Source organism: Sminthopsis crassicaudata, chromosome 5 (assembly GCF_048593235.1).
Source record: "Sminthopsis crassicaudata isolate SCR6 chromosome 5, ASM4859323v1, whole genome shotgun sequence".
Taxonomy (NCBI): domain Eukaryota; kingdom Metazoa; phylum Chordata; class Mammalia; order Dasyuromorphia; family Dasyuridae; genus Sminthopsis; species Sminthopsis crassicaudata.
In genome coordinates this window covers 228901239-228926497 of record NC_133621.1, presented here as the reverse complement: position 1 = coordinate 228926497, position 25259 = coordinate 228901239, and the positions used below count along the sequence as shown (strand labels likewise).

The following is a 25259-nucleotide window of genomic DNA, read 5'->3' as shown; positions in this document are numbered from 1 at the left end:
TATAAAGAATGGCCTACAGCAGGAATATGGAATTCGAGGTTGGGTGAGTTGAGTTTGAATTCTGCTTGTGTCACAAAATAGTTGTGTGATTTTGTGTCATGAAATCTCTCCGAGCCTGTTTCCTCATCAATATGAATGACAGAGCTGGACTAGATGGCCTTTCTGGTTCCTTTCAATCTAACTTCTCATTTCATACATAGAAGCACATTAGGTACATACATATATGAATGCATATAAATACTCATATGTATATGTGAACATGCATATACACACAAATATACTTTAACATACATAAATGCCCAGATACATGCATAGATATCCACTTGCACAGGTGCAAATATATATGTCCCTCGTTGTGATTAAAATCTGTGAGTTCTAGAGCTAATCAGGAAGGACATTCAGCCATTCAGCATTATGAAAGCAGACAGATAATGTTCAAGGCTCTTGGGAAGGCAGAGGGATGGTGAACCTCCATTCATTTTGGAGGTGTGGGGGTTGGAGGATGAAGATGTTTTACCTCTCAGTATAAACTCTGCTTTTTTCACAGGGGAGTGAAGCAATAGTTAGGAATGGCTCTGAGCCCCAGATAGCCAGTAAAAGAGAAAATCTTGCTGTGCTCTCCTTGCAGAACATTCTAATCTCCCTTCTATCGATTCCCCTAGCAGAACATTCCATCTTCCTTCATTTCCTCCCCCACCCACTCAACCATGTATGAGTGTCTTTGTGTGAATGAGTGTGTGTGTATGTGTACATGACTGGGACATGAGGCAGATTTTCCCAGCATATCTGACCACAGCTTCCTGCAAGGGGAGGGAACTGAGAGTTAAGAACCAGAATGGAAAAGAGAGGGAGGTAAAAGTGGGACCCTCCCCAAACTACTTCTTAAGTGGAAATTCAGACCTGGGGGTGAAAGTGCTAAGGTAAACCTGTTAGATAGAGGCTGAATCTAGCTCTAGGGCCCCGGAATAAGGGGTCACATTGCTTAAGAGGTGAACTAAACTTCAGGGGAGAGGACCCCTTGGCTAAAGAGTGCTGTCTTTAGAGCTGATTTAGGGACCATGAGGCAAATTCCCATTTTGGCCCTGGAAGCAAGGTAGGGATGAGATTATCCTCAGGGCCCCAGGGCCTATCTTTTCCCTTCACCACTATCACCACTTCAGTCCCAGATTGAGACACCTCAGGTCAGAGAGTGTAGGGTTTAGCCTTGGAAGGAATCTTGAGGTCAAAGGGCTCCAAACCCTCATTTTCTAAATAAGGGAACTGAAGACCAAAATGAATGAATATTCTTGCCATTGATCCACTTTGTCAATCTCGCTCTACATCCACCCATCTTGTCCCCAAAGTCAAAAATTCCTCCCTAGACATTTTCACAAATCCTTTCCCCATCTCCTCAGAGCTCTCAGGAGTCCCTTTTTTTTCCGATCTTTATCTATCTTTGTATTCTGAATGGAGGTACTGTGTCCCCCATCAGATGAGACCTCCCAGACGGCAAGATCAATGTCTTCTTCCTCCAGGTGGTCTTCTCTGGGGTCTTCTAGATTAGGTGGGATCGACGGCAGCACAGGACTGGGTGTGGCTGGCCTTGAGACTACACCCCCATCCCCTTCAGCCAGTCCTTCTGGCAAAAGTGGTCTGGTCTCTCTGGGGAGGTTCCTGGCAGGTTGAGAAAGGTGGCCGACAGCCAACCCCGCCCACCTACCTGCTGTAAACTGATCTCTCCAGCTGGCTTGGGGCAGGCCCAGCCCAGCTCCTAACGGATAAAAAGGGGCCAACCACTGGGGGATTCCACAGAGTTCACTGCTCTTGTTTCATCCAGGCTTGTCCAGCCGTAGCCAGCCCAGCCTAAGCCTTATCTTCCAACAGAATGTCTGTCCGGTATAGCTCCCAGACCTTCAGCTCCCGCTCTGCAGCCTTCCCTCGAAAGGGCGGCCAGGGGCTGCTGAGTTCAGTGGCCTCCAGAGGCAGCTCAGCCAGCCACGTTGGGGGCTTCGGAAGCAGCAGTCTCTATGGTTTGGGCACCGGAAGGCCCCGAGTGGCTGTGGGAGTCCACTCTACCTATGGAGGAAGCTCAGGGGCATGCTTTGGAGCCAGAGGGGCTGGCATCCAAGAGGTGACCATCAACCAGAACTTGCTAGCCCCACTCAATCTGGAGATTGACCCCCAGATCCAGCAGGTGCGCAAGGAGGAACGTGAGCAGATCAAGACTCTCAACAACAAATTTGCCTCCTTCATTGATAAGGTAAGAAAGGAGAAGGTTAGAGAGTTGGGGAGGGGGTTCTGTTTCCCCTCCCCTTTCTTTCACTTCCCACTTAACACTAAACTATAGAGATCTTTATCCCCAAGTTGCAGGAGGTGGGAAGGAAGTGGGTGAAGGTGACAAGGCAGACAATGGACATGGGAATTCTTCTACCCCCTCATCCCTTTCTAAGGGTTAATTAAGCCTTCTGACCAACCCTTATTTCTCTAGACCCGTTCTTAAGTATCCCTTTCTCCTGGAAGTCTTTCCTGTCTTTCTACCCCACTTCCCTCCATCTCCAACATGATCTAAAACTAGGGGTGTGTCCTTCCTTCCCCATCAGACTGGGAACAGGTGAGCTCCACTTCTCTGTGGAGTGAGAGAATAGGATAAGCAAGGTGGATAAATAGTTCCAGTAGAAATCAGTACAAATCCAGTTCAGACACCTACTATCTGGGTGACGGTTGGCAAGTCACTTAACCACGAGTGTCTCAAAAAAAAGAATGTAAGCTCAGTGAAGACAGAAGTTATATTACATTTATTTTTGTATGTCAAGTGTCTGGTGCAGTGCTTAATATAGGATTATTTGATTTACCAGAATAATTGACTGAAGGTAACTGGGAAGGATCAAATTAGATGTAGCTATTGTGATCCTGTTATATTAAATATTAGACATATATATATAAATTATAAATAAATGTTGGAAAGAGAACCAGATTTGGAGGCACTGTGGATCCTGGCTCTGATAGTAACCATCTGACTATCCATAATTCAGTAACTTTGCATTTCAGTCTCTGCCACTTTCAAATGGGGCTAATGACCCATGTCCCCCCTGACTCCCAGAGCTGTTATGAGGAACATGCTTTGGTTGCTTTACACAATGAAGAAGTTTTGAGTTAGCATTGTTCTGTGGACAAAAGCCAGGAGGGGTGATGTAGCTGAGAGTGTTGGCTTTGTAATCACTGGACCTGAATTCAGGCCATGCTTTTATACTCACTATCTGCTTGACCTTGTTTTAGTCATTTATTCCCTTTTGAACCTCAGTTCCCCTTCTCTAAATTGAAGGAATTGGGCCAGATAGCCGCAAATGATCTATATCAGAAGAACAGGAAGAAGAACAGAATTGTAGGGGTACCAAGAGAGCTGGGCCATGAAGAGAGATGAGGAAGGGCTGGGGTTTGATTGGTTTCTTTGGAGAAAGGAGGCAATTCTGGGCGATTTCATATATCCACGTTCTCCACTCTTGACTTCCCCAGCCTCCTAGGAGACCCAGCTGAAATTCCACCTTGTATAGGAAAGCCTTTCCCAACCTTTCTTAATTCTGGTACCTTCCCACCATTAATTGTTTCCAGTTTATCCTTTACATAGCTTGTGTGTACATACTTGTCTCATTAGATGCTCTTTGAGAGCAGGGACTATCTTTTTCCTTACTCCTCAGCAGACACTTGATAAATATTTTTTTAAATGACTGGCCTCTTTACCGCCCCAAGCCAGATTTTTGGCTTTTGAAATCCTTCATATTTCCAACCTTATTTGTCCAGCGTTCCTTGCAGGAACATTCTCCTCCTGGAATGTCCATTCCCTGATCCTATTTCTTTCACTTCCTCATTGTTTGTAAGATTCCTCTTACTTGGAATGCTTGGCCCACATCTCACTCCTTTCTTTCTCAATGCCCTTTCTCAACCCCAAGACCAAGATCACATTTCTCCTTCTTCAGGAAGCCTGCCATTTACTGGCATTCAGCATACACTGCCTTTTTGTTTGTTATCTATTTGTCACCTTGAGTCTTGTCTTCTCAACTAGACTGTGATGGTGGAGATCTGGTCTCATTCGCCTGAATTTTCCTATAACACAGAGCAGAAGACATGGACAAAGCCCCAGTTAATTGGGCTCAAGCCTGTAGTCTGCTTATGAGTAGTATGATCCTAAGTAGTGTGGTTCTCTACTTGTAAAATGGGTGCATTGTCCTAAAAGGTACATAATGTAGGTAAAGAAAATGTTCTTTAAACCTTCAAATGCTATAGAAATGTTATTGTCATTATTATTAATTATTACTATTATTATATTAGGGATGGCTGGATGGTACAGTGGATAGAGCACTGAGCCTAGCAGGAATTCAAATATGGCCTCAGATACTTACAAGTGTGTGATCCAGGACTTGTTTGCCTTAATCTATTAGAAAAATAAATGGCAAGCCACTTTAGAATCTTTGCCAAAATACTGCATAAACAGTATTGGCATGTTGACCCTACGTGGTCCATGGCATCAGGAAGAGTTGGACATGACTGACTGAACAACAACAATTGTACTATAAGTGTTCCCAGTGGAGTAAAAAGAGCATGGGTCTCAGGGTCATGAATTCTGAGTTCAGCTTCTAGCTCTAACACAATTTATGTGACTTTTGCTAAATCACAATTCCTACAGACCTCAGTTTCTTCATCTGCAAATAGGGATAATAATATTTGTACCATCTGCTTCACAGGGTCATAATGAGGAAAGTAGAATAGAAAGGCGAGTTATTAGCAATAGTAGAGTAGCAGATGGAGACAAAGGACATATGAATTTTGATTGGGATGGATCCTTAGATAATAAACTGGAATTAGAAGCATGGAATTCACATGACTGGGAAATGTTTAAAAGCCTGATTTCAGGCCCAGAAATCTGTCCACTGTGTTACCTGGTTGATCCACTCCATCCCTTATCTACTTCTTCTTTGGGTTCTCAGGTGCGCTTCCTGGAGCAGCAGAACAAGATGCTGGAGACCAAGTGGAGCCTTCTCCAAGAGCAGAAGTCATGCAAAGGCAGTAGCCTTCCATCCATCTTTGAAACTCAGATTGCCAACTTGAGGCGGCAGCTGGATGGACTGTTGGCGGACCGGTGCCGCCTGGAGGGAGAGCTGAAGAACATGCAGGATGTGGTGGAGGACTTTAAAAACAAGTAATATAGTGGGAGGGGCTTCTGGGTGGGGGCACAGGATTGTGGGGCTCTGTCTACCTAACTTCTTCATCATGTAACCTCTGCTCTTATTACCTCCAAAATGTTGAGAAAGACTTTCACAAAATCTCAGTTCTGAGAGAATTAGAGACTACTCCTATTCCAACTTGAGCCCAAATCCCACCTACCACAACCAAGACATCTCTTTGAATACTCTCCAGTCATGGGGAGCTCACTCCTTTATTAGGCAACTCTAATTGCTAGGAGTTTTCCCTGATCTCAAACCTAACATATGACATCTTCCATTCATTACTCCTAGTCTTTTTGCCCATTGAGGACAAGTCTCATTGTTTCTTTCTATGAGTTGCTCTTCAAAGAGAGAAGTGCAGGAGAAGAGAGGGATGGAATTGATTCAGACGGATGAAATCTTTCCAAATAAAATATGGACACTATTTACTGTGAGAATTCAGAATAAAGGACTTCTGGAAAGGTGTCAGTGTGATAAGGTGGAAGGAGGAGTAGATTGGGATTCAGAAAGCTTGGGGTTCAGAGGTGGAAAAAATTATAACCTCTTTAAGTCCCATTATTGGAAAATGAAGGAGTTGTCTTATTTGAACTTGAATCCTATGCTCCTAAGGGACAGGTTTGTCAAAGAGAATGAGAGGAGTCAGAATCCAATAGGAAACAAAAACAAAAAAAAGCTGACCTGAGAATGAACTGGGTATTTTGGCTAGTGGGTAGTGCCTTTCCCATCTCTCCTAGAGAAAAGTCAACAGCCCTAATCCTCAAAGCAGGTGCAATGGAGACAGGTGCAAGAGAGAGATTCCCAGGGATTCTAAACTCTGGATTCAAGTTCTTTTAAGTTGAGGATTTTCTCTCCTTTTTTCCTCTTAGCTGCTAAAACTTGGATCTCTTCTGTGCTTTGTTCTCCTGGAAAGCTGAGGAAGGGAGGGCAGTGGAGAAGGATTCTGGAGGGCAGGGAGGAGGTCTGCTCTTCCTTTCTGTTTGTACTACCTTGAAACAGCTGTTCATTTCTTTATCACCTCCCTTCCCCTCCAGTCTCCCTCTGGCCATAGAAGCTAATTTCAAAGGCTAGGGTGGAGCACGGGGAAACCTCGAGGTTTTGAGCTATTAACTTAATTGAGATTAAGAATCTCATTTTCCTCAGTAAACAGAAGTCCCTCTTGGTTCTCTATGCCACGATCCTTCTTGGTGACTTGGTCACCTGAACAGGCTGAACAACCATCAGATGCTTTCAAACTTCATTACCTGCAATCCTATTTAATGTTTTGAGATCATCCAGTTATATAACACAGTATTAAATAAATGTCTTCTCTCCCCAACTTCTAATTTTTACCTAGTGAGACAAAATTAATTCACTTTTGTGATCCTGCATATTCTAGTATCTATAGACCTCAATTTCAGAGTACCACTTGCTTCATACAGAGTTCCAAAGAAATTCAAAGATTACATTTCTGTTAGACTCTGGCAGATCTTTGGATTTGGGGAAGAGTAGGGGAGAAAAAGGGCTGATTTCCAAGAAGGACTATTGAAGGACTGGATCAATAGATTACTTTCTTTTAAGGTTCGTAGTGGGGTAGAATGAGAAACATCCTTGCTGTCCCATCCTTCTCACTCCATCTATTTCAATTTTCAGGTATGAAGATGAAATCAATAAGCGCACAGCTGCTGAGAATGAATTTGTGATTTTGAAGAAGGTGAGTAATAATCAGGAGCAGGGGTGTTCAGAAAGTGGCTAGCATATGTCCCAATCATGTGGTCAGTATTATGGTGAAAAGACGTTTGTGTAGAACAACACTGAGATATAGTTGGAAGAATGCTGGACATGGTGCTTGGAGGTCCAGCGAGTATCCTGGTGGCTCAGATGTAGATTTCTTCTTTGAAACCATTTCCTTATGAGTGAAATTGGGAACAAAGTAGAATACATTTTTTGAAGTCAGCAATGATTTTGCTTTTGGATCCATAGCACTTATCAATGTGTTTTTTGGATAGTAGGGATTTATTAGATGTTTATTGGATAAGTCTTTCTTGAGTCCCCTTAATAATACTGCCCGATTTTTTGTGTTTTATTTGTATATGATTATTTTTGTGTTGTCTCCCCATCAGACTGGGAGCTCCTTGAAGAGCAGGAATTATATTTTGCCATTCTTTGTATCTCCAGTACTTAACATAGTATCTGGCATGTAGTAAGCACTTAATTAATGCTTATTGACTGACTGATTGCTTTGTAGCATTATGTCATTTGGTTGTTGTGAGGTTCTTTATGAACCTTTAAGATACTACCTAAGTGTAAATTTTGTACCTAGGGGATTTTGGTTTTAGTTGTGACTTTGCCTCAGAAGTATTGTTATCCTTGGCCTAATCCATTTCCTTCCCTCAACCACCTTTAGCTTTCTCTTTTGAAAAATGCTTATCTCAAAGGTCCTTTCCTTTTTGATGTTTTGTTTCTAAGACCGTGACTAGGACAGATAATGTCATATCCTAAGGCCAATAGTCTTGCTGGGGTAGAGCAGGGCATGAATGGTTCAAGGGTAATGATTTCCAGCTCTTGGTGGATCTGGTTGCTATCTTGTACTCTGGGCTGCACTTCTAGACTTGACCAAGTACCCCGGAAATGGATGAGTGCTCTTCAGAGAGAATATTTGGCTCAACACACACCCATCTTTACTGATGGAGAAACCACTCAATGAATGTGCCCCAGGGATAATGGGTCAGAATTTTCATCTTTACAAAGAAGACAGCACACATAATACATGTACTAGTTATACTGAAAACCACCATGATAAAGATTGTATTTGTAAGATACTTTGCACTCTTCTGAAAGTACCTTCATTTCCATTATCTCATTCAATCCTCTCATAGCCTTATGGAGACATCAAGATAACAATTATTTTAAAACATTTTTTACAGAGAGGAAAAGAAACTTTCTTAATTAAGGTCATGAAGCTGGTTGGTGATGGAACTGAGAGTCTAATCCTAGCTTGAATTTTAGGAAAAGGTTAAATTCAATGTATCTTAACCTAGTATTAAGATCATTTATCAAGTATGTTGGGTGGTAGAGTTTGGAAAGAGTTTTGGAATTGAATTCAGAAGATCTGGATTTCAATCTTGGCTCTGCTACTTTATGTAACTTTTGCTAAGCTACTATAATTCTCTGAGCTCCCTTTATAAAAGTAGGAGGTTGATTATAAGACCTCAATGCTCCTTTTTAGCTCTTGTCATGCTGATCCAACAATCTAACACCTCTATCTATAATTAAGAATAACCAATAGTACTTGATTATCCTGGAGATAGCCTGTCTTCAAAGCCAAGGGGACATGTATAAGCTATGTTCTTAAATAAAATTGCAGTCAGTGAGGTCATTTGGGTGGCAGTGGACCTAGTCTTGTGGACTCATTTTGTGTTCCTTTTTCTGATACTCCAGGATGTGGACAATGCCTATATGAATAAGGTAGAGCTTGAAGCCAAGGTGAATGCCCTGACTGATGAGATCAACTTCCTGAAAGCACTTTATGAAATGGTAAGGAATTCTGGAAGAATGAGATTCATAGGAACTGAAATTGGGAGATCATTTGCTTTTGGGCAGAATGACACCTGACCAGATATCTTCTGATATATATATGTGTATACATATATGCTGGGAATTCTTTATACTATTCTTTGCTAATTTATTAGTATTAAATATATATATGTTTGTGTATTCATATAAATATATACATGTATACACATATAATAGAATAAAAATTACATTTGTGTGCATACATATATATGTGTGTATATATCCTAATATATCAACATAGAATAAACACACACACATAAATACAGGATATGTAACTTAACTGCTTATCTCATTTTCTTCTTCTGTACAATGAAAGGACTAAACAATCCCTAAATTCTTAATCTTATATAACATTATATCCAGTAGTTCTTCCTATAGAGATTGGGGATACTGTTACTGTATCTTTAGGAATGAATTAATTCTTGGGGATTTATTGTTTTAACTGTAATTGTAGAGCAATTTAATAGTTATGGCTGAGACTCTGTGAAGCACTTAGAGAAGGACTAACACAATTTCTTTCCTGAGAGTCTGAATGAATTATCTATGATCTTTAAGAAAAAATGAAAAGCAACTTTGTGAAAACTAAGTTTAACTCATCCTTTGGAGAAAATAACCTGGAAGAAATTCTTGAGAGTTTGATATTTATCTTGCTTATGCTAATGGTTTTAGTGACAGTTACAATTGATGGTAAAAGAAGATCCTGTGATCCTTTTCACATCTACTTAATGTTTGAAATCTTTATAGGTCTCTATTGTTTGTTATTTTGTTATTGTTTAGCTAGAATAAAATTCAAGCAAATCACAATCAAAAGAGTGAAAATGCTATGTTCTGATCCACAGTCTTCTCTTTGGGTGTAGATGGCTCTCATAATCACAAGACTATTGGAACTGGCCTGAATTATCTCTTTGTTGAAAAGAGCCACCTCCATCAGAGTTAATCATCTTATAATTTTGTTGTTGTGGGATCATCATTTCTAAAGCTGTTATACCAGTGATGTTTTATCATTTTATATGTCATCTTAGAGTTGAGAACATAGGAAGAAATAGGGAAATTGGGTAGGGTCAGTTATGGAAAGTGTTTGAAGTCATATGTTATGTATGGAGAGAGAAAAGGAAAATGTGGAATTGTAAGTGCAAATAAATGGAGGAGGAATTGACCTGGGCTGAGAGGAAATTGGAGAGACTTCCAAGTTCTTTATATGTATGCAGCTAAAAGACAGTTAGGATGAAACAGGAGTCTAGTCAACACTGAAGGGGTTTGTGTGGCTGAAGACCTGGCATTTGTACATTAACAACTATTTCATTAGAAGTGTAAGGTGACTGGGGTTTTAGAATATGCTGGATTATTTGTTCATACTCCTTTCTTCTGTCACTATTTTTGCTGATTCTTTCCTATATATTTCTAGCCAACCACACACCTTCTAATCAGTTCTCACACTCTTACTCCAATCTTTTTTATACACTCTTTCCCTCCATGGAACCATGAACATTCTCATCAAATCAACTTAACTGTCCTTTGTGTGTCTTGGTGGAGTTGTGGAGGACTGGACACATAATGTTCATAGAATCAATTAGTGTGTGTGTGTGTGTGTGTGTGTGTGTGTGTGTGTGTGTGCCCCTAATTCAAAACAGGCTTACAAGTAACTCTTCTTTACAGCAGAAATACAAGAAGAAATCTAATTCTTAAAGGTGTTGAAAAGTTCCTCTCTATCTATGTCTCTCTCTCTCAACACTTTTGTCCTCCCAGTCTCCTTGTATCTTTAGGTATCTCTGTTTAATCTCATATCTCTCTGAGTCTCTTTAAGTTTATCTCTTGCAATATCTTAATATTGTGCTAGAATTGTGGTCAAGAAGACTTGAATTCAAATCTTGCCACTGATCAGATAAGCTGCTTAATCTTTCTGAGCCTCAGAAAGGCTCATCTATTAAATATGGATCATAATACTTGCAGTGCCTCCTGTGTAGGTTTACTTTAAGTCTCAAAGAAAATAACATGTAAGCTATTTTGAAAATTTTAAAGTGTTATATAAATGCTCACTAGCTTACCATGCCTATTATTGATCGATTTCTTTCACTATTTCTCTTGCTATCTGTCGCCTCTCTTTCTTCATTTCTCTCTCAGTATGGCTTTGAGTATCATTATCTCTTACTTTGTTTTGCTGCTTTTCTCTTTGCTTCATTTCCCTTGATTCTTCCTCTTAACCTTGACTAATGGAAACTGAGGAGAGGAGAGGTTCTGTTCCATGTTCCCTGACCATAACTGTCCAAATTTCTACAGGAGCTGAATGAGCTTCAGACCCAGATCTCAGACACTTCTGTGGTCCTCTCTATGGACAATCGTCGTAACCTCGATCTGGACAGCATCATTGCTGAGGTCAAAGCTCAGTATGAGGACATTGCCAACCGTAGCCGGGCTGAAGCTGAATCCTGGTACCAGGCTAAGGTGAATGGGGCTTTGGGGTGGGTTCAAATCCTCCATCTGGTAAGGACCTGCGGGAGTCATCCTAGTAATTCTCCTTACCCACTCAGTTTGGACACAGATTTATTCTTAAAAAACAAAAACAAAAACAAACAAACAAACAAAAAAAAAACAGAAACAAAATTTAAAATTTAAGTCCCAAAGTACTATTCTTCAAGACTAAAGATGTAATAACCTTCCTCACATACCAGTCAGCCTCAAACAGGAACTTTCAGTCCACAGTGTCACAGTAGGATATCATTTGGTCTTCTTGGGTCCAGAAAAGATAATAGATGCTACATATAAATTTTAGCTATTATTAATAATTATTATTGTTACAAAATAAAGTGTCATGTGAAGTCAGAGAGAGAGCATTACTAAAAAGGGGATTTAGGAAAGACTTCACAGAAGAATTAAGTATGCATTGAGCTTCAAAACATAGGTGGGACTTCAGCAGCTGATGGGAAGGGAGGCCATTCTGACAAAAGGCTTTATAATGAAGAGAAGATTGTTGGGGGCACACCTGGTGGCTGCCTCCTTGGCGTTTGAATGAATCATTCATTGTCTTTTGTCACCTCATGTCATTCTCTCATTTTCTCTTTTTAGTTTGAGCACCTCCAGGCCCAGGCTGGGAAACATGGTGATGACCTTCGAAGCACACGAAATGAGATCTCTGAGATGAACAGAGCTATACAGCGGCTGCAGGCTGAGATCGACAATGTCAAGAACCAGGTAGTGTGGGGCCCCTCCCCTACCATGACTAACCAGCTCCAAATGCCCAATATTTTGATTCCTAAAAGAATGAAAATTAGCATTGTAGGATTAGTGGATTTTCAGCATTTCAATTCCTGCTAAAACCCTACTCACTCTCAATGATTCCCTTCTTCCTTTTTGCCTTCTGTATGTACTTCTGCTTTTTACCCATATGACCCTATGGAGCATCTAAATAATAATATATAATAATAATAATAATAATAAATCTAAATAATTAGCATGGTCCTATTCCCCAAACTATTCTACCATATCTTCTTCAACTTTGCCTGGGAATCTGAAGAAGGAAATAGAATATTGACCTTGGAGATAAAACCTTATAAAGAATTGACCTCAGGCAAGAAGGGTATCTGTGTGTGTATGTATTCTTACATGCACATGCACATGTGCGCAAATAGGACTTATTTTCATCTGGAATTGTTGTAAAATGTACAGAAGGGTCTGCTTCTTCCCTAGAGTTCAGCTTTCATTCTGAAGGTTGAGACCCTGAAGGAAAAAGGCAAAAGTACAGCTGGAGAGACAGAACTGGTGGCTATTAGACAGAACTATCCCTAGTGATGTTGAAGCTGAGAACTAGCAGCACAAATCATTGTAAAACATGATATGAAAATAATACAAGAGGTCATTTGTTTGATTCAGCTTAGAGATCACTAATTACTGTAGTGACTTAGAGCTTAGTTTTATTAATACTTCTTATGAGCTAGTAGTTTCCTATTTTAGCTAATTATTCTCATAATTTAAGTGTGCTAAATGCAATTGTTTCCATGTTGTGGAAAAGTGTCTGTGAATGTATAATGAATTTTAAAATTATACACTTTTAAATTCATTATTTACATTTTTAATGTTATTTACATTTTAGTGCCTTAGGGAGGAAATCCAGGTCTCTCTGTTCTAGTTTCACTTCTAGTTAGAACTGCTTGTACATTCTGGGCCTGAAGAGTGCTAGACTGGGGTACCTGTTAGGGAGATTCCAAGAAGGAGCTAAGGAGAATAAATGGGACCATTTAAGCTATCAGGACTGATGGAATAAACAGTTCTTTTCTTCATTCTTTCTCTATCCCAGGCTGATCCTAATAGATCTCAAGTTCTTTCTCCATTTCTGGGCTAAGGACTTAGACTTAAGAAGCACTCTCAGCTGCTCCAGGGGTTTTGGATTTAGATTTGGATGTAGGAGGGATTTCTGGACTAATTCAGTGATTTTGAGTTCTTCAAGGAGTTATTCTTCCAGAGAACTTAGAATTCCTCTCAGGGGTCACAAATTGGGTCCCAGACCAGGAGCAGAGTATTTTCTTCCACCATGACTCTTATGATTTTATTGTTCTTAATGAAGCAAAAAGCCTGGGCCCTTCTGAAGGCCCAGAGTTTAGCAGACCATTCTGAACCAATGTTCACAAATGATGTTTGGTGATTAATTGGATCCCATAGGGGAGAGCTGAGGCAATCCAAAGTATCTGGGAACATTTACCCTTTACCTTGGAGGCAGGAAAACCTAAATTCAAATTTTGTCTCACATACTTACTAGTTCTCTGGGCAAGACACTACTCTGTGTCTGGCTCAGTTTTGTATTTTATAAAATGTGGATAATAATAGCACCTCCCAGCTGTGATGATAAAATGAGAAATATTTATAAAGCATTTGCAAACATTAAGACACTATATAAAATATATATTTATGTATCTATCATCATGTATGCATGCACATGTATATATATATATATTTCTATGCATATTTCTCTTTCAGTCTGTCTGTCTCTCTGACTCTGTCTCTGTCTGTCTTTGTCTCTGTCTTTCTGTCTCTCTCTCTCGTCTCTGTTTCTCTCTCAATGTCTGTCTCTCTGTCTTTATATTTGTCTGCTCTCTGTCTGTCTGTCTGTGTGTCTTTCTCTCTCCCTCTCTACATCTCTGTATCAATCAAGGACATGATGGACATGATGGATCTTTATGGATGCTATTGCAAGTCTCCAAGCTGATGCCTTAAAACTTCTCTCTTCTCTTTTGCCCTTTTCCACCTCTCAAATTCTCTACCCAACAGCGTGCAAAACTGGAGGCCTCCATTGCAGAGGCTGAGGAGCGTGGAGAGCTAACTCTCAAGGATGCTCGGGCCAAGCAGGAGGAACTGGAGGCTGCCCTGCAGAGAACCAAGCAGGAAATGGCCCGGCAGCTGCGTGAGTACCAGGATCTACTCAATGTCAAGCTGGCCCTGGACATCGAGATTGCCACCTACAGGAAGCTGCTGGAGGGAGAGGAGAGCAGGTAGGCATTGTGGCACTTGGGGGTGGGAAGTAAAATGGGATCTCCTGTGAAGACCCGTGAGAATCAATCAACCTGTCCCCAAACCCTTAATGTTCACTGCCATACTGAATGTCAAGCATCACAGAAAGGTGCAGTGGATATTTCCAATGAAAAGGAGCTCATTGCTTCATGAGGCAGGTTATTAAATTTTCAGAAGCTCTAATTATCAATAAGTACTTGATCTGCTCTTTAACAGATGGGCTAGGAAATAGCCCTCAATAAATGCTTATTGAATGAATGAGTGAGTCAGTGAAAGCAAGAACATTATAACAACCACCACCACAAAAAGGGTAAAAAGAATTCTGATGTGCTTGAAGTCAATACTCTGCTGTAGGGAGTATCAAATTTTTTTTTTTTTAAGCAAATACCAAAGGCATGTAGGTTACCTGTATAATTTTGAGTTTTAAGATTTAAAACTGTTTCAGTTTGATCTCATTTGTATCTCACAAAATTCCCATAAGATAGATCAGAGTGTAACTATTACCCCCATTTTAAGATAAGCAAACAGACTCAAGAAGGGTAAGTGACACATAATGAATGGTCACACAGACAGTAAGTAGTAAAGCAGAATTTAATTTGTTTTTGGGTCTTCTGGCTCTAAGTGCAATATGCTTTCAGTACTTTACACTGTCTCCTTATATACTGTTTCCCTCCAGTACTTATGAGTTTGTCTGGGGAGAAAAGACTTAGACCAAATACATAATTAGATAGCAAGGGAGAATAGAATCAAAGGCTAACTTATGGGGTATACATCAACAGATCTAAAGCTAAGGGAGTATCATCATCTGAATAGAATTGGTAAGGAAATTTGACTCCTCCATTTGTTTTCTTTTTAAAGTTTTATTGAGGATTTTTATTATTTATGCCACAATTATTGATATACTCTCTCCCTACTCTCAGCAGTAAGACCCTCCTTTGAAATAAATAAAAACAGTTCAGGTAAACTGGACTCATCTGGTGCCTTTAGAATTTATTCCTGCATATAAGGAAATTCATAATCAAAGAAATTAAGTGAGTTATGAGATTATATATGAGTGGGAAGCAGTCCAGTTAGGATTTGAATGCAGGTTATCTGATTGCTAACCGTAGCTACTAACTTCTATCTCTGGGTGGGGAGGTTAGGGATACAGAGTGGGGAATGGGGTGGGGTTGTGTGTGAGAGCATAAGTGACCTAGTGAAAGGCTAGAGCAGTGAGAAATGTGAGATAGGACCTTTGCCAACTGTGGTAAAATGAGGTGTGTATGAGGGGAGGTTGAGACTGGAAAGGGAATTTCTTGGCCTATTGTTCTGGCCTTTTTTGGGAATGGGCATCAGAGTCTCAAATGGATGACTTTAGAGTATGTAAATGTCCCCAAGAAAAAGAGGAATTAAAGTCCCAACTGCCTTTGGGGAAAGGGGACACTGTCCTTATGGAACAGAGAACATTCCTCTTTTCCATTCCTCATTTCACAGGACTTGGAAGTCACTTCCTCTTGAGAAAAGAAAGCTTTGTCATTAATGCTGTTTCTTAGAATCCCCTGTCTAGCCTGGCTTTTTTTTCCTCCTAAAATCTCCAACCTCCAAATCTCTGTGCTCTGAAAGTCTTTGAGCTGAAAGGGACTTTAGAGATCATGAAGCTCACAGCCCATAGATGAGGAAACTGAGGCTTTGAGGCGTAGAATAATTTTCCTCTGCGAATTAATGGCTTCTAAAGTTTGTTCCAACTGAACATAATGTTCTATTTTTGGAGGAGGAAGGACCCCACATAATAAGAATCCCCTTTCAAGAACTGGAACAGTTCTTTGGTATCTCCCTTGATAAGTAGCCTTGATCACCACAATCTTTTCTCAGTGACTCCTATCCTTGGCTGCAGAGAATCAGGAGGTGGGGCAAGCCAGGCTCTCTCCTAGCAACTGTTTGTTCTCCAGAACAGAGCCAGAGTGGCCCCAAGGCCAACTGCTCCTTTCTAATGGGGTGTGAGTCACAATACAAATAGACACGAATGAATATTTTATCTCCATAACATCTGCAAAAATCATATAAGTTTGTTTAAGGCTGACCCTTCACTTCCCTCTTCCTTTCCCTTCACTGGCACCAGGTTAACCTTTACCAAGAGCCAGTTAATTCTGTACTCCCTCATCAGGTACAAAGAGAGTCCCTGTCCTGACAGGGAATGTGGGGAACTGGAAAGAGGAGGGCTCCAATGGTCCTGTGCACAATGAGAGCTTAGAATCTGACAGAGACAGAAGGGACAAGCAGCTAGATCCTGGAAAGATAATTAATAAATAATAACAATAACAATAGTATTGAGTGCTCATGTTTCCCGTACTGAGCTCTTTCTATGGAATTTACAAAATGCTTTCTTTTTAACAACATAGCTGGGTAGAATAAGTACTTTTATCTCCATTTTGAAGGGACCCAAGGATATTAAAGTAGCTAAGTAGCACAGTGATAGAGTACTGATCCTGAAGTCAGGAAGGCTTATCTTCCTGAGTTCAGACACTTATTGTGACCATAGCCAAGTCACTTAACCTTACTGGCAGTTTCCTCATGTGAAAATGTGCTAAAGAAGGAAATTGAAAACCACTCTGCAAAGAAAATCCCAAAAGGAGTCAGCAAAAGTTGGACATGACTGAAATGATTCAATAACAACCATAAAAGTATTAAGTGGCTTGCCAAATGGCACATAATAAGTAAGTGGCAGGAATGAGGGCTAGAAGAACTGAAGCCTCCTGAATCCCAGTTTAACCTTGCTTCCACAATGAGTAGCTAGATAGAGGGATAATGTGAGATGGAAGGAATGGACCTGAGGGAAACTGAGTTAGGAAAGGAGTATGCAGCTAGTTTGTGAATGACAAGGGGAAGAAGCCTGGGTGAAATGTTGACAGTCTAGGAAATAGCCTTGTTGGGAGATGCTGAGATAGGAAAGGAAGAGATAGGTAAAGACTAGGGGGTGGGAAGCAAGGTTGCTAGACAAGACCATTCATTTAATTTTTTTTCATTTTTCCCCATTCAATAGACAATTATTAAATGCTTGTTATGGGTCAGGAACTGTGCCAAAGTAGAGAGATGATACAAAGATGAAAAAAATTACACAGTCTCTGCCTTCAAAGAAATTGTTGGGACTGAGGATATGGGATTCAACATGGAGAGGACAAAATATATAATACAGGATGCTTGAAATAAAATAAAAAAACTTGTCAAGGGAGAAATAATTTTTTAATTTGGGAGTAGAGTGCAGATTAATGGAGAAAAATTTAAATACCTCAAGAGGTTTTGAGGGAAGAGAAGGAAAAGGAAGTGCTCTCTAGGCATCAAGCAGGGAATCAAAGCATGGAAGTGTAAGAGAAGTGGAGGTGGAACAAGCCGGTTATTATAACAGGAGGGAGGGCATCAAGGGCTAGGATGATGAGTATAAATTTGTTACCAAAAATGACTAGAAATATTACAGATCTCTAAGCTCTGGAGTAATATAAGTTCTAACTATTCCCCCCTCTCTTTTTTAATTGTAGGTTGACCGGAGATGGAGTTGGAAGTGTCAGCATCTGTAAGTCACTGTTTTTTGGAACTAAAAGTCAAATCACCAAGGCCTAGGGTCAACTAAGTCTCTCAGCTGAGCAAGGAATCAGTGACCTAAATTATCCCATTTAGGTTTAGGATTTTGAAATTATCTGCCATTGCCTTAACCCTTTACTATCTTTTTCTTGGCTGCCACAAGAAAGCAAGTTAAGTAACCTCTCCATATGTCAGGCCAAGGGGTAGGATTCTTTGAGATTAGAAGTAAAGAAAAAACTGGTGGGTAAAAGAAACCCTTAAGTTTTAGTTTATGATCTTGTGTAAATTTCTCTCCCACTCTAGGCCTGTCATAGATTCACGTAGTAACCAAACACATGGACCACTGGCAAAAACATTATTTGTTTAATTAGCATGGAGCAAGATATGTATTATGTAACAAATACATAGGTCAGATATAACACATTACATATGTTGTGGGTGCTTATAGAGTGAACATTACTTAGGTATTAACCATTACAAGGATGACCATTACCTGTCTCCCTGGGTAATTATTTTACCTTTTATACCTTGTGCATTCCAAGAAAACTGTTAGCTTCCTATTCATCCTAGATGTGGGACTGTTTCTTCTCCCCACAGAGGAGATGCTGCTTCTGGGACAAACTCATGACTCCACACTTTAGTGCAATCACAGTCATGAGCTTGTATGTAGCCTAGGCCATCCACCACTGTCTCCAAGCCCTATAGGCAGCTTCTCTTCCATATCTGGGACATATCTGAAAGCATTAGGCAGTACTATGGTGATTTTCAATGTCAGCCTTACCCTTCTACCTCCTGCCTTAACCTGTTTGGCCAGAGGTTTGATTGATAGCCTTCTTGCACAGTCCAACAGGTATCAAGAGGCAGTTTCCTCTTCATCTGAATCATCTTGGCTATTATCCACTTCTAGAAATTTATATACAACTGAGCTAGCCCATCTTCTTGAAGCTTTCTTGGCCTACTCTAAATCAATCTTGGTCACCAAGGAGCACCAAGGAATCTTCAATATCTTCAAGTCTCTAGGGAGATGCAGTCTATCTGTAGTACTACTTACTTCAGTAAGTGTAAAGTGCTACCAAATTATGCTGCATCATTGAAGAAAAAACAAGCAGAATGGTTTTCAGAAAAACCTGGAAGTCTTATATAAACAATGCAAAGTGAATTGAATTTGTTATTTCTTATAGCATAATAATATTCCATCACAATCATGTGACTAAAACCCACTGAAATAGTTAGATACTACAAAGATATTGCTTATATTCTTACTATCTCCTTTGAGAGTTTAGTAAGTCTATATGCACTAGCTCCAAGGATTTGCTAGTATTTATAATCTTTAAAGTTGCAGCATGATTTGGTAGCACTTCCATTTGAGCACACTGAATATGTTTTACAATTCCCTTAGACAAATATCTGCCTTGTAACAATTAGAATTTATTTCTTAATATCACCAGGGTTTTTTCCTCTAAAAATTTAAAATTTATTTTGTTAAATATTTTTCCAATTAATTTAGGGTTTTTTTAATATTCATTTAAAATTTTGAGTTCTAAACTCTTTTTTCCTTGATTTAAAAGGCAAGCAATATATTGATTATATATGTGAAGTCATGCAAAAGATTTCCATATTAGCCACATTGCAAAAGAAAATACACAAAATAGCAAGAAAAATAAAGACAGAGCATGCTTGAATCTGTACTCAGAGTTCATCAGTGCTCTCTCTCTGAAGATGGAAAGAATTTTTAGCATGAAATCTTTGGAGTTGTCTTGATCAGAATGGCTACATCTTTCACAGTTGATCATTGTTACAATATTGCTGCTACTGTGAACTACGTTCTCCTGGTTCTGCTCAATTCACTTTGCATTGTTCATATAAGACTTCCCAGACTTTTCTGAAACTATTCTGCTTGTTGTTTCTTATAGCATAATAGTAACCCATAACAATCATGCAATAAGTTGTTCAGCCATTTCCTAGTTGATGGGCATTCCCTCAATTTCTGATCCTTTGTCACCACAAAAAAGCTGCTATAAATATTTTTTTGCACATATAGGTCCTTTCCCCTTTTCTTTTATTTCTTTGAGACATAAACATAATGCTATGCTGGTTCAAAAAGTATGCATAATTTTATAGCTTTTTGGACACAGTTCCCATTTTTTGTCCAGAATGGTTAGGTGTTTTTATTTTTTCACATTCCCCTCATTGTTTGGTCATTTTCCTTTTCTGTCACGTGAGCCTATCTGATAAGTATGAGATAGTATAATTCAGAGTTGTTTTAATGTCCATTTTTATAATCAATAGTAATTTAGAACTTTTTTTTTATTTCTTTCCTGAAATTCTGTTCAAATTCTTTGACCATTTATCAACTGGGCAAATTTATGATTTCCTCTTTGGGTATTTCCAAATCTTGTCTGACATATGTGGGATAACTTATAGTTTATTCCAGCACTATGTTGCATAAATATAACTTCTTGCTAATCTCTGAGCTCCTCATCAGCCTTGACATTCTAGAATGAATTGCCCAGATTGAGTTGGATTCAAGGTTTGTTAGAAATAGGCAAAGCTGAGGCAGGAAGGAAACAGTCAAGGTTGCTCTTTCCCCTTTCATGGAAAAGTACAAAAATGGAAGGGATGTTCCCCTCTACTGCCCACCCCCACCCCAGCAATCTGGCCAGTTAGTACCTCCTTGCCCCAGGATTCCCAAATAGTTTCCCACTCCCTCAGTTCCCATCCTTTAGATGGCACTAACTAGGCACCCTGTTTTAGCTCATATTCAATAGAACCACTCCTAATGATTTGATGTTAAGAGAAGAAGGAAACCTCATATGAAATAAATCCAAAGACAAACCAATATATCTATATCTATATCTATATCTATATCTATATCTATATCTATATCTATATCTATATCTATATCTATATCTATCTGTCTATCTATCTATCTATCTATCTATCTATCTATCTATTGACTGAATTCATAGCACCAGTGCTAGGGAATTATCTGGCAGTACTGGAGTTATCTAAATAACTCATTCCCTCATGGGATAGTGATCTCTCTTCTCTCTCCTTTTCAGCTGTGGTGAATTCAGTTGGAGGAAGTTTAGGCAGTGGGATGTGCTTCGGTGGAACAATGGGCACCAATGCCCTTGGTTTCTCCAGTGGAGCTGGATCTGGAAATGTGAAGAGTTATTCTATCAAGACAACATCTTCTACTCGGAAGAGCTTTCGGAACTGAGCTTAGGAGCCATCGAGGCTTCAATAAGAGTAATGGCAAGGAATAAGAGAGATTTTTCCCTTGTCCCCTATTTTACCCTTTGATCTGCTTTCTCTCTCTGGAGCTACAGTAAGAAAAGAGATATGAGAAACTGGATCTCTAGATGGCTTTTTCCCCTTGCTTCATACCCACCCCACCCCATTTCCTTTAACCACTATGTAGCAAGTGAGAAAGTGGAGATTAGTGTGTCTTGGGGCCTATGGGGAATATCTGAAAAAATTCTTAATAAAGTTGTTCTGCTCAGGAGAGCTTGCTGTCCATGTTCTTGTATTTTGATCTTAGAATGGTGCTAGGACAAGGATGTCAAGGATCTAGGGGCAGGATGATTGATAAGTGATAGTGGTGTCAATATTGATGTTCTCAGAAGAAGACAAATAGTCTGGGGACTCTGGAGGAAAATTCAACCTTTAAAGGCTTGTGGTTCATACACATTCCCCATCTTCCCATCTTCTAATCTGAGCCTCTGTTTCTAACATTCCCAATCCCCCACACTGGAATTAATTAATTAATTAAATGATTACTAAACTGAGTAAAGAACACTGAGCTAGTTGCTAGGGGAGACACAAAGACAAATAAACAAGCTCCCTTGCAACTTATAGACTAGTGGAGGATATAACTGACAGGATAAAAGGTAGCATCAATTTTAATTCCAGTTAGCTGCATTAATGGTAGTATCATTGGAAAAATCAGGAAGAAGATTAGGTTTTGAGAAAGAAATAAATTCAACTTTAGGTATATTAAATTTGAGGCACTAGATAGATACAGGGAAACATTTCAATTCAAAAGAGAGACTTTTTTAAAGTTTAAAATTAAATCAGTTTCAAACTGATCACAAATGGAATGAGTTATCATAAAAGATAGTGAGTTTCTCATTATTAAATGTATGCAAGTGGAGCAATCATCTGTCAGGAATATTGCAGATGAAATCACTCAAATTCATTGCAGTTCTAAAAGTTGGAATCTATGAAGATGTCCAATGGGCAGTTGAAAATTCAGATCTACAGAGAGGTGAGGGGGAAGAGGGAACAAGCATATACTTAGTGCTAAATATTATCAGAAGACGGTATAAATTTGTGACTCATCTACACATGAATCACCCATTTGCAGGATAAACCACTTGTGTCATTGGAAGGGCATCCTCTGTGAATGAGATCCCAGGTCTTTTGGAGCACTGTAGTAATTTGCATATATAGTTGAAAACCAAACCTTGGGGAAGCAATTATGTAAAGGGATTTGGAAAAAGATCAGGTGAATGAAGGAGAAAGAAAAATGGTTAGAGGCAGGAAAAGAACCAGGAAAGTATGGGAAACCAAGAGAATGATGATTCTGGAGAGACAATAATAGTGTTAAATACTGCAGAGATGTTAGAGAAGATGATGACTTTTTTTATTAGTTCATTGAATTTGGCAAGAAATGATCACTGATAGTCTTTGAGAAATCAGTGGGAAACTCAGTGCTCTAGTTCATGTCTTATAAGTGAAGGATGAAAAGACTTTGGGTGCTTAGTTCGGAGAAGAGCCTTGGAAGAAAATGGCAATAGTAGTTTCAGGGGCATTTGAAGACTTGCCAATTAGAAGGAGAGCAAATTGTTCTGCCTAACTCCAGGAGGATTAGGCTAGGAGCAATAGGTGAACTCAATGTGAACAAAACATCTTTAAAAATGACGGTTGTCTTCATTCAGAATGCACTGCTTCATGACATTGTGGAAGCCCATATATAGAAAATGAGAATAGAATAAATGATCTCTAGTTGGAATGGGATACAACTCTCCAAATCCATTTGATCATAATTGGAGGTCCAAACCTCAGTAGTTTATTGGGTAGGAGGCAGAATTCAGTTCTTTATGGGTCTGTTGACACAGAAAGTGAGTTAATTCAATTTGGGTTAGACATAAACCTCCATGAAGGTGGGAGTTTTAGGAGAGCTATTACATTGAAAATAAAGTCTGGAAAATATGTGAGCAAGACCAGCCAATGTACCCCAATCTCAAACATCAATTTACTCAGATAGATTTGATGGGATTGTTGGGATGATTTTATCTCAGGTTGATATTTATTCATTCTATTCAGTCCATTATGGCAGGAGAAACTTATGAGTAGTTTCTTAATTTGTCCAAACAAATTTTCTGTACTGTACTGTTAACATTAAGCAGGTTTGTAATCTTGGGGTGTATTGCTGAGAATTTTCCCATAGACAAACATTAACTTTAACAGAATGCACAGAGTTCCAAGTCCATTGAGACTAGTCCCTACTGTGAAAAAAGTCATTGATGTCCCTGAAGCTTCCAACATTACGTCCACATTTCGACTTGTGTACCACACCCAAGGCCAGTTGATCTGCTTGGACACCCCCTTGCAAAGACTGTGACATGATGAATTATTCTTTTATTAGCTTGTTGATGAATTTACCTGTTCATTGGCTTCCTCACTCTCCTATTTCTTCATACAATACATTCCATCTCCCGAATGGGAGTATTTTTACTGACTGTCCCTCCATAGAGAGAGATATTCTTTCCTTCTCATCTCTGCTTTTTTCAAGTCCATCTAAAGTCCTATCTTCTATAAAAAAGATTAAAAAAAGAAAAAGAAAAATCTCCCTTTCCCAATCTTTCCTTAATTCTAGTGCTTTCCAATTTGTCCTATATATATCTTATTTATGCATGGCTTGCAAATTGTCTCTCCTATTGTTCTATGGACTCCATAAGTTAAAAGTAAATATCTTTATCTTTCTTTATATCCTCAACATTTAGCATAGGGTCTGGCAACATAATAAGTACTTAATGACTATTTCTCTGCAGTGTCTTCCTCTGCAGTGAATGGTCAGGTTTCCAGGATAAGTCTTCTTAAAATGGCCCTTTGTAAGGGGAAGGAACTGATTTAGTTGAACTCAGATATGTAGCTGTTTGCCTGTTTTGGTGGTTCGAAGCCTGGAGATTCAACAATTATCCTAACAAGAAGGTCACTTGTGGTTGTAGATTTGGGGTAGAATACCAACTTTTTAACAATGCTAGGATACTCCTTCAACTAAAAAGAATAAGCCTCAGATAGAATTTTTTATGATCTCTCCACTTTCATTTCCTTTGATTCAAGAGCTCCTTTCACTTCTAGCACCATAGAGGCCTGGGTTTAATCCCTAAGAGATTGTTTTTTGCTTTTTTCTATATCTATTGATAAAAATCACCAACTTTTCAATATGGCTCTTATGGTTTTGGTTATTAATGTTCAAAGAATCCTTCATTAGCAGTATCCAGATGGGGCACAATGTAATATTCACAGAAGTTTATCTCTTTGTTGCAGAAATCAGGTCACTTTAAAAGTAATGAAAATATTAACAATAGGCAGCTAAGTGGTACAGGGAGTAGAATGCCAGGTGTAGAGTGAGGAAGACACAACTTTATGAGTTCAAATCCAGCCTTAGACACTTAGTGCTGTGTGGGCAAGTCACTTAACGCTAATTGCCTCAGTTTCCTCATCTGTAAAATGAACTGAAAAAGGAAATTGCAAACTACTCCAATATATTTGCCCAAGAAAACCCTAAGTGAGATCATAAAGAATCAAACATGACTGACAATAATTCAATGTTCATAAAAATTCATATACCTTTGGTTGGTATAAGATTTACAAGGCATTTTCCTTAGAACCACACAGTGAGATAGTCCATGAAGGCATTATTGTTACTTTTGATAATAATAATAATAGCTCACCTTTATATAGCACTTTTAGGCTTATACAGCATTCTTTTTTCTTTTTAAATCTTTTAATAATAGCCTTTTATTTTCAAAATATATGCAAAGATAATTTTCAATATTCATCCTTGCAAAACCTTGTGTTCCAATTTTTTCTCCTTCCCTTTGCCCCACTCCTCCCCTAGAAACAAGTAATCCAATGTATGTTAAACATGTGCAATTCTTCTATACATATTTCCACAATTTATCATGCTGCACAAGAAAAATCAGATCAAAAAGAAAAAAATTTAAAAAGAAAAAAAGCAAGCAAACAACAACAAAAAGCAGAAAATATCATGTTGTAACCCACATTCAGTTCCCATATCCCTCTCTCTGGGTGCAGATGGCTCTCTCCATCGCAAGTCCATTAGAATTGGCCTGAATCATTTCATTCTTGAAAAAATCCAAGTCCATCACAGTTGATCATCAATGATCTTATTATTGCTGTGTACAATGTTCTCTTAGTTCT

At 39.1% G+C, this 25259-nt stretch overlaps 1 protein-coding gene across 2 annotated transcripts; it reads left to right on the top strand.

Moving 5' to 3' along the window:
- Window positions 1–1596: 1596 nt before the first annotated feature.
- KRT7 (keratin 7) lies at window positions 1597–21312 on the top strand. 2 transcript variants are annotated; one of them, XM_074270333.1, is made up of 9 exons: window positions 1597–2239; window positions 4962–5173; window positions 6828–6888; window positions 8616–8711; window positions 11028–11192; window positions 11814–11939; window positions 14010–14230; window positions 17762–17796; window positions 20867–21312. In XM_074270333.1, exons 1-9 carry the CDS (start codon window positions 1865–1867, stop codon window positions 21025–21027), a joined length of 1452 nt encoding a protein of 483 aa, XP_074126434.1. In that variant the 5' UTR covers window positions 1597–1864; the 3' UTR covers window positions 21028–21312. The 2 variants fall into 2 exon arrangements, with proteins under 2 accessions (XP_074126434.1, XP_074126435.1); XM_074270334.1 differs by having other exon boundaries at window positions 1598–2239; window positions 17762–17823; window positions 20841–21312.
- The last annotated feature ends 3947 nt before the right edge of the window (window positions 21313–25259 follow it).